General features: G+C 34.7%; 1 protein-coding gene across 1 annotated transcript in view; it reads right to left on the reverse strand.

Moving 5' to 3' along the window:
- The window catches only part of LOC132560333 (voltage-dependent calcium channel subunit alpha-2/delta-3-like), a 173,708-nt gene that overhangs the window by 11,563 nt on the left and 146,205 nt on the right, over positions 1 to 15,940 (reverse strand). The window contains exons 26-28 of the mRNA XM_060225006.1: positions 13,855 to 13,896; positions 7,516 to 7,596; positions 350 to 462 (exon numbers count right to left, since the gene is read on the reverse strand). Of these exons, the coding sequence (XP_060080989.1) occupies positions 350 to 462; positions 7,516 to 7,596; positions 13,855 to 13,896 (236 nt within the window). The remainder of the gene's footprint in view (positions 1 to 349; positions 463 to 7,515; positions 7,597 to 13,854; positions 13,897 to 15,940) is intronic.

Below are 15,940 nucleotides of genomic sequence, written 5' to 3' on the forward strand. Positions count from 1 at the left end.
GAAGAAGGATTTTAATAATAATGTCCTTTACTTGAAATCTGCTACAGGGTTTAAAAGGGGAATAGCTTTTAAAGGGAAAGTTTACATATAGTGGATGAAAAATAAGGGGTTGTCATTACAGGAACAGGTGCACTTATCACAGCCAATATGGGAGACACTAGAAACACAAATGATGTAGATATTCTTTGACAAAATTGTTCAATAAGTGTATTTGATTAACATTTTTTTCCAGTTTCCAGATTTTCCACCCTCAAGTAGCTTTATTGTTATATTTCTAGATGATGGAAATTAAATCATTCAAGGTTTTCTTAATAATGTTAAGTTTGATATTGATGTTATAAATACCAACCTTCCCCAATTGGCATAGAGAATGTAAAGTTGTAGCCATCTTGTACTCGTCCTTCTACTGCACGTTTATAGTACATACTGTCAACTGTCCTTTCATTCAAGTTGATGAACTCTCTGTAGGAGACAAAAGTTAGGAATTCTGTGATATTTCACAATGCTAACACTACAGATATATAATGTTCTGATTCAGGACATTTCACCATGCTAACCCAAAAGATTTATAATGTTCTGATTCAGGACATTTCACCATGCTAACCCTATAGATTTATAATGTTCTGATTCAGGACATTTCACCATGCTAACCCTATAGATTTATAATGTTCTGATTTAGGACATTTCACAGTGCTTACCCCAGAGATACATAAAATGTTCTGATTCAGGACACTTCACAGTGCTAATCCCACAGATTTATAATGTTCTGATTCAGGACATTTCACCATACTAACCCTATAGATTTATAATGTTCTGATTCAGGACATTTCACCATGCTAACCCTATAGATTTATAATGTTCTGATTCAGGACATTTCACCATGCTAACCAGACATCTATAATCTTCTGAGTCAGTTCAATTCACCATGCTAACCCTATAGATTTATAATGTTCTGATTCAGGATATTTCATGCTAACCCGACAGATATATAATGTTCTGATTCAGGACATTTCACCATGATAGATTTATAATGTTCTGATTCAGGACATTTCACATGCTAACCCTACAGATATATAATGTTCTGATTCAGGACATTTCACATGCTAACCCTATAGATTTATAATGTTCTGATTCAGGACATTTTATAGATTTATAATGTTCTGATTCAGGACATTTCACCATGCTAACCCTATAGATTTATAATGTTCTGATTCAGGACAGGATGCTAACCCAGATTTATAATGTTCTGATTCAGGACATTTCACCATGCTAACCCACAGATTTATAATAGATTTCACCATGCTAACCCTCACAGATATATAATGTTCTGATTCAGGACATTTCACAATGCTAATTCCCACATGCTAATATATAATGTTCTGATTCAGGACATTTCACAATGCTAACCCTACATATATGACATTTCACCATGCTCTGATTTATAATGTTCTGATTCAGGACATTTCACAATGCTAACATATATAATGTTCCGATTTATAACTATAGATATAATGTTCTGATTCAGGACATTTCACCATGCTAACCGACATATATAATGTTCTGATTCAGATTTATAATGTTCTGATTCAGGACATTTCACTATACTAACCCTATAGATTTATAATGTTCTGATTCAGGACATTTCACCATGCTAACCCTATAGATTTATAATGTTCTGATTCAGGACATTTCACAATGCTAACCCAGATATATATAATGTTCTGATTCAGGACATTTCACCATGCTAACACTACAGATTTAGATGATTCAGGACATTTCATAATGTTCTGATTCAGGACATTTCACCATGCTAACCATAGATTTATAATGTTCTGATTCAGGACATTTATAATGTTCTGATTCAGGACATTTATAGATTTATAATGTTCTGATTCAGGACATTTCACCATGCTAACCCACAGATATATAATGTTCTGATATATAATGTTCTGATTCAGGACATTTCACCATATATATAACCTGATTCAGGACATTTCACATGATATATAATGTTCTGATTCAGGACATTTCACCATGCTAACCCTATAGATTTATAATGTCAATCTGACATATATAATGTTCTGACATTTCACCATGCTAACCCTATAGATTTATAATGTTCTGATTCAGGACATTTCACAGATATATAATGTTCATGCATTAACCCACAGATTTATAATGTTCTGATTCAGGACATTTCACCATGCTAACCATGCTAACCCGACATATATAACTGATTCAGATATATAATGTTCTGATTCAGGACATTTCACCATGCTAACCTCACAGATTTATAATGTTCTGATTCAGGACATTTCACCATGCTAACCCGACATATACAAAGTTCTGATTCAGGACATTTCACAATGCTAACCCGATAGATTTATAATGTTGTTCTGATTCAGGACATTTCACCATGCTAACCTCACAGATTTATAATGTTCTGATTCAGGACATTTCACAATGCTAACCTCACGACATATATAATGTTCTGATTCAGGACATGCTCACAATGCTAGGACATTTCACAATGCTAACCCACATATATAATGTTCTGATTCAGGACATTTCACAATGCTAACCCACATATATAATGTTCTGATTCAGGACATTTCACAATGCTAACCCGACATATATAATGTTCTGATTCAGGACATTTCACAATGCTAACCATGCTAATATATAATGTTCTGATTCAGGATTTATAATGTTCTGATGCTGCTGACATATATTCAGGACATTTCACAATGCTAACCCTACAGATTTATAATGTTCTGATTCAGGACAACCCTAACCCTAGATTTATAATGTTCTGATTCAGGATATTTCACAATGCTAACCCGACAGATATATAATGTTCTGATTCAGGAAATTTCACCATGCTAAAACTAAAGATAAATAATGTTAAGAAACATGAAATTTCACAATGCAAACACGACAGATATACAATGTTCTGATTCAGGACATTTCACAATGCTTACCCGACATATATAATGTTCTGATTCAGGACATTTCACCATGCTAACCTCACAGATATATAATGTTCTGATTCAGGACATTTCACAATGCTAACCCGACATATATAATGTTCTGATTCAGGACATTTCACAATGCTAACCCTACATATACAATGTTCTGATTCAGGACATTTCACAATGCTAACCCGACATATACAATGTTCTGATTCAGGACATTTCACCATGCTAACACTACAGATGTATCATGCTCTGATTCAGGACATTTCACAATGCCAACCCTATAGATTTATAATGTTCTGATTCAGGACATTTCACCATGATAACCCTATAGATTTATAATGTTCTGATTCAGGATATTTCACAATGCTAACCCGACAGATATATAATGTTCTGATTCAGGACATTTCACCATGATAACCCTATAGATTTATAATGTTCTGATTCAGGACATTTCACCATGCTAACCCTATAGATTTATAATGTTCTGATTCAGGATATTTCACAATGCTAACCCGACAGATTTATAATGTTCTGATTCAGGACATTTCACCATGCTAACCCTATAGATTTATAATGTTCTGATTCAGGATATTTCACCATGCTAACCCGACATATATACTGTTCTGATTCAGGACATTTCACCATGCTAACCCGACATATACAATGTTCTGATTCAGGACATTTCACAATGCTTACCCGACATATATAATGTTCTGATTCAGGACATTTCACCATGCTAACCTCACAGATTTATAATGTTCTGATTCAGGACATTTCACCATGCTAACCTCACAGATTTATAATGTTCTGATTCAGGACATTTCACCATGCTTACCCGACATATATAATGTTCTGATTCAGGACATTTCACCATGCTAACCTCACAGATTTATAATGTTCTGATTCAGGACATTTCACAATGCTAACCCGACATATATAATGTTCTGATTCAGGACATTTCACAATGCTAACCCGACATATACAATGTTCTGATTCAGGACATTTCACAATGCTAACCCGACATATACAATGTTCTGATTCAGGACATTTCACAATGCTTACCCGACATATATAATGTTCTGATTCAGGACATTTCACAATGCTAACCTCACAGATTTATAATGTTCTGATTCAGGACATTTCACAATGCTAACCCGACAGATATATAATGTTCTGATTCAGGACACTGCACAATGCTAACCCGACAGATATATAATGTTCTGATTCAGGACATTTCACCATGCTAACACTACAGATGTATCATGCTCTGATTCAGGACATTTCACAATGCTAACCCTATAGATTTATAATGTTCTGATTCAGGACATTTCACAGTGCTAACCTGACAGATATAAGATAATGTTATGATTCAGGACATTTCACAGTGCTAACCCTATAGATTTATAATGTTCTGATTCAGGACATTTCACCATGCTAACCCTATAGATTTATAATGTTCTGATTCAGGACATTTCACCATGCTAACCCTATAGATTTATAATGTTCTGATTCAGGATATTTCACAATGCTAACCCGACAGATATATAATGTTCTGATTCAGGACATTTCACCATGCTAACCTCACAGATTTATAATGTTCTGATTCAGGACATTTCACCATGCTAACCCTATAGATTTATAATGTTCTGATTCAGGACATTTCACCATGCTAACCTCACAGATTTATAATGTTCTGATTCAGGACATTTCACCATGCTAACCTCACAGATTTATAATGTTCTGATTCAGGACATTTCACCATGCTAACCCGACATATACAATGTTCTGATTCAGGACATTTCACAATGCTAACCCGACAGATATATAATGTTCTGATTCAGGACATTTCACCATGCTAACCCTATAGATTTATAATGTTCTGATTCAGGATATTTCACCATGCTAACCCGACATATATAATGTTCTGATTCAGGACATTTCACCATGCTAACCCGACATATACAATGTTCTGATTCAGGACATTTCACAATGCTTACCCGACATATATAATGTTCTGATTCAGGACATTTCACCATGCTAACCTCACAGATTTATAATGTTCTGATTCAGGACATTTCACCATGCTAACCTCACAGATTTATAATGTTCTGATTCAGGACATTTCACCATGCTAACCCTATAGATTTATAATGTTCTGATTCAGGACATTTCACAATGCTTACCCGACATATATAATGTTCTGATTCAGGACATTTCACCATGCTAACCTCACAGATTTATAATGTTCTGATTCAGGACATTTCACAATGCTAACCCGACATATATAATGTTCTGATTCAGGACATTTCACAATGCTAACCCGACATATACAATGTTCTGATTCAGGACATTTCACAATGCTAACCCGACATATACAATGTTCTGATTCAGGACATTTCACAATGCTTACCCGACATATATAATGTTCTGATTCAGGACATTTCACCATGCTAACCTCACAGATTTATAATGTTCTGATTCAGGACATTTCACCATGCTAACCTCACAGATTTATAATGTTCTGATTCAGGACATTTCACAATGCTAACCCGACAGATATATAATGTTCTGATTCAGGACACTGCACAATGCTAACCCGACAGATATATAATGTTCTGATTCAGGACATTTCACCATGCTAACACTACAGATGTATCATGCTCTGATTCAGGACATTTCACAATGCTAACCCTATAGATTTATAATGCTCTGATTCAGGACATTTCACAGTGCTAACCCGACAGATATAAGATAATGTTATGATTCAGGACATTTCACAGTGCTAACCTGACAGATATATAATGTTATGATTCAGGACATTTCACAGTGCTAACACTACATATGTATCATGTTCTGATTCAGGACATTTCACCATGCTAACCCTATAGATTTATAATGTTCTGATTCAGGACATTTCACAGTGCTAACCCGACAGATATAAGATAATGTTATGATTCAGGACATTTCACAGTGCTAACACTACATATGTATCATGTTCTGATTCAGGACATTTCACCATGCTAACCCTATAGATTTATAATGTTCTGATTCAGGACATTTCACAGTGCTAACCCCACAGATATAAAATAATGTTATGATTCAGGACATTTCACAGTGCTAACACTACAGATTGATAATGTTCTGATTCAGGACATTTCACCATGCTAACCCTACAATTTATAATGTTCTAAGTGTATCATCCAGATTGTGAGTTCTACAGAAGTGACAGTATAAACACACCATGCACAGCTGAGTATCTGATCAATGGAACACTAACTAACCAAGAATAAGTAATGGTCAGTAGACATTTAGGTCAATGATCACATCAATATTAAGTATCCTAACTCAATGTTATAAATTTCACTGATTAAGTAGTTCAGGTATCAGATAAACCAATCAAACAGACTCTAAAAAAAGTAAAGGTCCACACCAGCACACTCAAACAAAGGCAAATATAAAAACATACTTGTTATTGTTCAGAGATTGAATTGTGGGAGAAAGTGTTCAGGAACTGTGTGTACTTACATACTGGAGGGGAAGAGGTCTGTGTTAAGGAACTGTGTGCACTTACATACTGGAGGGGAAGAGGTCTGTGTTTAGGAACTGTGTGTACTTACATACTGAAAGGGAAGAGGTCTGTGTTAAGGAACTGTGTGTACTTACATACTGAAAGGGAAGAGGTCTGTGTTTAGGAACTGTGTGTACTTACATACTGAAAGGGAAGAGGTCTGTGTTTAGGAACTGTGTGTACTTACATACTGAAAGGGAAGAGGTCTGTGTTAAGGAACTGTGTGTACTTACATACTGAAAGGGAAGAGGTCTGTGTTTAGGAACTGTGTGTACTTACATACTGAAAGGGAAGAGGTCTGTGTTAAGGAACTGTGTGTACTTACATACTGAAAGGGAAGAGGTCTGTGTTTAGGAACTGTGTGTACTTACATACTGAAAGGGAAGAGGTCTGTGTTAAGGAACTGTGTGCACTTACATACTGGAGGGGAAGAGGTCTGTGTTAAGGAACTGTGTGTACTTACATACTGAAAGGGAAGAGGTCTGTGTTTAGGAACTGTGTGTACTTACATACTGAAAGGGAAGAGGTCTGTGTTTAGGAACTGTGTGTACTTACATACTGAAAGGGAAGAGGTCTGTGTTTAGGAACTGTGTGTACTTACATACTGGAGGGGAAGAGGTCTGTGTTAAGGAACTGTGTGCACTTACATATTGGAGGGGAAGAGGTCTGTGTTAAGGAACTGTGTGTACTTACATACTGAAAGGGAAGAGGTCTGTGTTTAGGAACTGTGTGTATTTACATACTGGAGGGAAAGAGGTCTGTGTTAAGGAACTGTGTGCACTTACATACTGGAGGGGAAGAGGTCTGTGTTTAGGAACTGTGTGTATTTACATACTGGAGGGAAAGAGGTCTGTGTTAAGGAACTGTGTGTACTTACATATTGGAGGGAAAGAGGTCTGTGTTTAGAAACAGTGTGTACTTACATACTGGAGGGGAAGAGGGCTATTTTCAGGAACTGTGTGTACTTACATACTGGAGGGGAAGAGATCTGTGTTAAGGAATCGTGTCACACCACTCTTTGTTCCCAGGAAGATCAATGCTATACCATGTCTGTGGATTAGAACATTTACAAACATTTTAGATAATATCCACAGCAACTGATCAGTATAAATGGTATCAATGTAACATTAACTTAATTCATTATTGATAGAAGGCCCCCTCCCTCTGCTGTAAGAGGTTTAACAGACCCATTGATTTAATACAAAACTGGGTCCAATTCATTTCTGATAGAATGAAGACAAAATTATGCCATTCCTCCAGAGGAAGAATTTAAAATAATCTGTTTGAGTTCCATAACTGGATCAAACCTCTCAAGCTCTTGGAATTCCCAAACTCGCACTTTACACTAACTTTGCTCCATTTCTTAGAAGGATGCTTCTGGCCAAATTTAATAGAAAATACCTTCATCGAAAAAAGGTTTAAAAGCTTGAATTTCCACTTCTGGGCAGTGCAAGGACCCAATGGGTAAGACATAAGGTTATATCAAATCAAGTCTGCTTCATCTTAACTACAGTATACAAACAAAACTTTATCACAAAAGTTGATGGATTGATGCCACACTACAGGCAGGGAAGCTTACATTTTTTCAAACAACATGAGTCACTTCTGTGAGGTAGCATACACCTACCTCAATAATCTATCAAATCCTTCCTTTATACATAATGTATCAAGTCCTTCCTAAGTAGATAAGTTATCTCGACCTTCCTCAATAGATCATTTAATTAGTCCTACCTTCATACATAATTTATTTAGTCCTTTCTGAAAAGATATTTACCTAGTCCCACTTTCATACATAATTGATCAACTCTATCCTCAATAAAATTCAGTTCTTCCTCTATACACACTTTATCTAGACCTTCCATATAAGATAAGTAATCTAGATTTTCCTCAAAAGATATTTTATCTTGTCCTACCTCAATGCATCCATACATACAATTTATCTCGTCCTTTATATAGTTCTCCTTCAATAGATATTTCTCCAAACGAAGACTGAAGCCTGTATATCTACAGTTGGTAAGTATATTTCTACAGTTTATGATATCATATAGACATAACCCCACAGATATAAAATAATATTATGATTCAGGACATTTCACAGTGCTAACACTACAGATTGATAATGTTCTGATTCAGGACATTTCACCATGCTAACCCTACAATTTATAATGTTCTAAGTGTATCATCCAGATTGTGAGTTCTACAGAAGTGACAGTATAAACACACCACACACAGCTGAGTATCTGATCAATTGAACACTAACTAACCAAGAATAAGTAATGGTCAGTAGACATTTAGGTCAATGATCACATCAATATTAAGTATCCTTACTCAATGTTATAAATGATATAAGTTTTGTGTAGTATCAAACATTGGCAAGACTTTGAAATATAAATGTAATACCTGAAAATAAAGACTCTGATTGAGTTTAAATTACTGCAAGCAAAAATCAGCATGCTGAAAACATGATTCACATCTACATTCTTCTAACTACCAATGTTCATTTAAACATGAATGTTTCAAATCTCGATAAAAAAGAAAAGTAATTCAATTATCTTCTGAAACAAAACACCTCTACAGAAAAAACATGTCTGTAACAATAAGAACCCTGACAACAGTCACATGACTACAATGAATATCTTAAATGTCACTTCTTCCTGCTGTAAATCTGAGAGTATCACCAGTATACAGATATTCAGGATTTTTTTCGTCTGATGTTATTTGTGTTTTCTGACTGGTTATCGAAAAAGTTACAAAAGATTGACCTTTAAAGGTCAGCTATCTTCCTGGTGAGATGCTCCATAAATTTAAGCAATAACTGGAAAGTTATATAATAAAATAAAACCAGAAATACTATGTAATTTGATTAACTTTCCAAAATAACAACTGTCTACAAGTAACACAGAGATCTTAACACACCGTAAAACCCACACATAATACAGAGAGCTAAACACACAGTAAAACCCACACATAATACAGAGCTAATCACACAGTAAAACCCACACATAATACAGAGCTAATCACTCAGTAAAACCTACACATAATACAGAGCTAATCACTCAGTAAAACCTACACATAATACAGAGAGCTAATCACACAGTAAAGCCTACACAATACAGAGAGCTAACCACTCAGTAAAACCTACACATAACACGGACAGCTAATCACACAGTAAACCCTACACAATACAGAGAGCTAACCACTCAGTAAAACCTACACATAACAGAGAGCTAATCACTCAGTAAAACCCACACATAATACAGAAAGCTAATCACTCAGTAAAACCCACACATAATACAGAGAGCTAAACACACAGTAAAACCCACACATAACACAAAGAGCTAATAACTCAGTAAAACCTACACATAATACAAAGAGATATTTACTCAGTAAAACAATAAAACCCACACATAACACAAAGAGCTAAACACACAGTAAAACCCACACATAACACAAAGAGCTAAACACACAGTAAAACCTACACATAACACAGAGAGCTAATCACTCAGTAAAACCTACACATAATACAAAGAGCTAATCACTCAGTAAAACCCACACATAATACAGAGAGCTAATCACACAGTAAAACCTACACAATACAAAAAGCTAATCACTCAGTAAAACCCACACATAATACAGAGAGCTAATCACACAGTAAAACCCACACATAACACAAAGAGCTAATAACTCAGTAAAACCTACACATAACACAAAGAGCTAAACACACAGTAAAACCTACACATAACACAACATAACACAAAGAGCTAAAACCCACACATAACACAAAGAGCTAATAACTCAGTAAAACCTACACATAACACAAAGAGCTAAACACACAGTAAAACCTACACATAACACAAAGAGCTAAACACACAGTAAAACCTACACATAACACAAAGAGCTAACCACTCAGTAAAACCCTATACATAACACAAAGAGCTAACCACTCAGTAAAACCTACACATAACACAAAGAGCTAACCACTCAGTAAAATCCTACGCATAATGCAAAGAGCTAAACACACAGTAAAACCTACAGGCGACACACACTATAACCTACAGTAATACCAACAGGTAACACATTAAAACCAACAGGTAACACAAGGGGTTTAGCACAAAGTAACAATTTCAAGTGACACTTGATAAAACAACAGGTAACAGTTAGAGCTAAAATGCTTAGTAATACATACATAGCAATGTACTAGACACACAGATATATCTACATAGCAATGTACTGGACACACAGATATATCTACATAGCAATGTACTGGACACACAGATATATCTACATAGCAATGTACTAGACACACAGTTATATCTACATAGTAATTACTGTACACACAGTTATATCTATACAGCAATGTACTGGACACACAGTTATATCTATAACAATGTACTGGACACACAGATATATCTACATAGTAATGTACTGGACACACAGATATATCTATATAGCAATGTACTGGACACACAGTTATATCTATAATAATGTACTGGACACACAGATATATCACACAGTAACAAGAGGGCACTGACCCTTACCAGTCATCCAATAAATCTGATGAATTAAAATTTTGAACACTCCTTGAAAGTATTAGAAAATCATAAATGGTAGGTTCTCAGCATGAAAAACAGATGCACAAATCATCTCTTTCTTTCTTTAAAAATAATCAAACTCCAGATACTTTTCTCAATTTTCTCATTAGTGTGAATGAAACACAAGTTGGATTTTGGACCAAAGCGTAAAATCAAGATATAGTCAGGACAATCTCAGGATCACTTCAGGAAAGTTTGATATCATTACCACTCCCTGACTTTGTTTCAGGACAAATTTGGTTGAAATTTACCCTGACATTAAGAAAGAGTAGCGTTTTGAAGCAAAATAATATCTAACTTCCCCTTTTGGAGCCCCGCCTCTAAGTCCCTAGGGGTTGAATCAATTCTCTGAATTTCAGAAATGATTCTCCACAAACAATGATGTTTTGTGCCACATTTGGTTTAAATCCAAAGAAGAGTAGCGCTTTGAAGCAAAATTATTGACTAATTGACCGATTCGGTCCCTAGGGGTCAAATCAACCTTCTAAATTTAAGAATTATTTGCCAACCCCTACAGATGTTATGGACAAAATTTGAATGAAATCCATTTAAGTATTAAGGGAGAGTAGCATTCTAAAGCAAATATTTTCCCTTTTGGGGCCTCGCTCTCAAGTCTCTTGGGGTTGAATCAACTTTCTGATTTTACAAAATTATTTCTCACGCTCAATGATGTTTCAGACCAAATTTTGTTTGAAATCCATTCAAGCATTCAGAAAGAGCATCATTTTGAAACAAAATATTGACTAACTTTTACCATTTGGGGCTTAACCTCCAAGTCTCTAGGGGTCGATTTATCAAACTTTCTTAAATTAACATATGATAAAACCCACATGCAATAATGTTTCGCACTAAATTTGGTTGAAATCTAAAAAGACATTCAGAAAGAGTAGCATTTTAAAAGCAAAATATTGTCTAATTTTCCCTTTTGGGGCCCTGTCCCTAGGGGTCACATAAAATTGCTGAATTTAAGAAATTATTCCCCTGCTCCAAATAATATTTAAAACCAACTTTGGTTGCAATCCACCGAGGTGTTAAGCAGAAGTAGTGTTTTAAAGGAAAAGGTTACAGATGGCGGATGACAATGGATGATGCAATACTGCAATAGGTCATCTGATTGTTCATCTTGAAACACGTAGTAAACACGTTTGTAAAATCTACAGGGAAGGTGAAGAGCTCAACACACAGTTCAACCTACATTTAATATATAGAGCTAAACACACATTGAAACCTACATTTAATATACAGAGCTAAACACACAGTAAAACCTACAGGTTACACAGAGTTAAACACACATTAAAACCTACAGGTTACACAGAGTTAAACACACAGTAAAACCTACAGGTTACACAGAGTTAAACACGCAATAAAACCTACAGGTTACACAGAGTTAAACACGCATTAAAACCTACAGGTTACACAGAGTTAAACACGCATTAAAACCTACAGGTTACACAGAGTTAAACACGCAGTAAAACCTACAGGTTACACAGAGTTAAACACGCAGTAAAACCTACAGGTTACACAGAGTTAAACACGCAGTAAAACCTACAGTGTAATATATACATGGCTAGACACACAGAGTACATGTAATTTGTAACAATTTTTTTTTCTCATTTGCTGATAAAATGTTGAACTTGTGCTCAGCATAAGAAGTAAAACTGTTGACTTTAACAAGGTAGCTATAAACACAAATGTTCATACAAATCTCAGATGGTACTATAATGTGAAGTTCAATCATGTTATCTCTATAAGAAAGGTTAAAGTTCAGCAAAATGTGTGTGGTCTTTTAACAACACCTATGACATGTGAATATATTTTTTTTTCTTTTCTATGTCACTAGTAATTTAAATTTTGAAAGATTGTAAGCAATTTTGATAAATTATGAAAAAAATAATAAACAAATAAAAAAAATTCAAATACTACAATCTCATGCTAAGCTGATATTATGATAACATAAATTGATTCTTATGCAACAAGCATTTTCATTGGACAATTGCTTCATGTTATCACCTCATAACATTAAAATATTGGAGCCCTTTATATAATGTCATGTTTGGCCACTGCAGTGGTATACCAAAATGTCTGAAATATTGTAATCTAATTAAATTATAAGGATTCTCTTTAAATATTTATATGTTACTGATCCATAACACAAAAACGCAGAGTGTACAATTAACATGAACCGCTTCAAGGTTTATTTAGAGTTAACTTTGTTTTTTGTGTTACGACTTCATAACAAGAAAAATAATAAAAGTAAGTCCTTAAAAAAACCACTAAAATGAAATTCTACAGCTAGTACGCTCCATTCTAAACACCTACATAACACATACATTACCTGTAGATTCCAGGAAATACAATTATACACAACACAAAGGAATCTGGTTAGACCTCTATAGTTAGTAGAAAAATCAGTGCAACCTGGGTTTGCAAATATTTAGCCATCATTTCTAAAATTATTGATTTGGTATACTTTAATTTTTTGAACAATTGTTGTGCTGTTCAAAAAATGAAAGATCTATACACTGAAGTCATTACATGTAGAAGTAATTTTGAACACATCCCAGTTACCGTTAATTTTGTCATTTTTTTTTATTTTTAGTTTAATTTCTCTTAACAATAGAGGTCAGAGGTCAGAAAGGAAGAGAAACAAACAATAGAGGTCATCAGAGGTCAGAAAAGAAGAAAACCTTCGACAATGATACAAACTTGTACGTACTTATTTCCGAAAAGCTGGACAGAGAAATTTGATGCATAGTAGCTGAAAGGGGAAAAACACAACACTGAAGAGTAGAGAATTTTTGTTTGTGACGTACAGGTGACTCCCTCTCAATATGTCATAAGGAAGCAGGTTCCAGTCTTTCAATGTGTACATCTACACAGGTGAGTGGTTGGTGAACAAGCTTATTATCAGTAAGAAATATATAATGATGTGCACATTGTACAATTAAACTGTGATAAAAAGTGAATTTGTTAAACTAATGTTTTAGGTCATTTTAATGATTTGTTCAAAGGAATTGACATTTACTTCTCCAAGAAGAGGAATTTTATGAAACACTTAAGTGAATTTTTTACAACTTGACCTGCAGAAGCTAACGTTAAAAATACAATTTACTTTGATTGTCAGCGACACATATGCCACCCCCAGCAACCAAGGAAAAGTTGGGAACTTAAGCCTGATTGGCTTTGTTAAGAGGTGTATTCATGATTTAAAATCAAAGATTTTTCTACAGAACTAAAACAAAATCTACTACAATTAGGCAAGGCTCTCAGTATTGGTCTTAAAGCTTTTATAAATTTTTTTTATCAAAATTGTTACTGATATTACCATCATTCTGGACACAAGAAGCCCATGGACCTATGATTAAAACAATTCTTTTATTTTAAAGAGTTGAAATAACAAAAATAACAACACTGTTCACTTTAGTTTCTTCACAGCCCTCATATTTCTTCACCACAACAGCACCAGAGAACTGGAGAATAGGTTTAAAATGTCTCTTTTCGAGATGGTGGCCTTATCTTATTTTGAAGTGACCTAAAAATTAACAACCCCTGGGTCAGGAACATCTCAGGATCATTTCAGGCATGTTTGAGGTGAATCCCTAAAGTAGAACTTATGAAGAAGTTTAAAACAAGAATTGTTTAAGAAAACCATGACTGCACAATCATAATACAAAATGGCTGCCAAAAATAAAATCACTTTGTTGATTCCCTTCAATATTCAACTCGATGATACTAGTGGAACTTGGAACAAAGTTTAAAATGTATTTATAAGGATGGCAGCCTTGGTGGCCATCTTGGATTTCGGACATACCCGAAAAATTTGAACCCTTGGTCAATATCTCTGGATAATTCATGCAAAGTTTCAGATCAATCTTGCATGCAGAACTTGAGAAGTTTATAATGTGTTTTTCAAGATGGTGGCCATGGTGGTTGACCAGATGACCTAAAAATGAATTGACTAAAACAACCCTGACTGGCTTATTATCATTACACACTGACATACCAAATAACAGTTCTGTATCTGTATCTATTAAAGAGGAAACGAGAGAAAATTTTGATAGAATGATTGGCAATGGTAGAGATAAACTATATGCTTTCAACCATAAATGTAACAGGACATAAAACAACTAGAGGCCCAAAGGACCTGCATCATTCACTTGTTATTTAATGTTTTCACCTAAACATAACCAACAGATATAAAAATGTCTGAATCAAACTTTTGTTTATGACTTTGCAGCTATCATGATTACACAGCAAGGTAAACATTACTTGTCTACAGCTAAAGGATTCTGTTGTGGAGGACATTAATTAACACAGTTTTATAGGCAGGTGAAGTCATTTTGAGTATTTTAACAAATTTGACAACTGTGTCTTTGAAAATGGGTAAAGGTCACCATCTTGAGTAAGATTTGTCAAGCTTCATCCCAGAAACCTACCAGCCAGTTAATCAGAAAAAGTTGTTTGTGTGTTTTAACAAATGTCAAGGTAATTTCTTTTTTGCAAATTTTGTGGTGCTTCATCCCTGGAACCTACCAACCAAAATTTGATGACATTTTGCCTCTTGGTCATTGGGAAGAAATTGTTTGAGGAAATAATTTGACCTTGGACAGATAGACAACCCAGCCCACATCAAAGCATATTATAGTAAGCTCACCGGGCCCTTTTGGTAGGGTGAGCATAAAAAGAAAAAAAGAATATATTTATCAGAGAAATTGATAAATGCTCCCCAAAAACAAGTATATTTGTTGCTAAGTTTTAATTATGGGCAATAATTCTGCAATTATGGGATTACAGACCCTAAA

Source organism: Ylistrum balloti, unplaced genomic scaffold (assembly GCF_031769215.1).
Source record: "Ylistrum balloti isolate Yb309-2 unplaced genomic scaffold, AGI_CSIRO_Ybal_v1 Utg371048, whole genome shotgun sequence".
NCBI classification, from domain to species: Eukaryota; Metazoa; Mollusca; class Bivalvia; order Pectinida; family Pectinidae; genus Ylistrum; species Ylistrum balloti.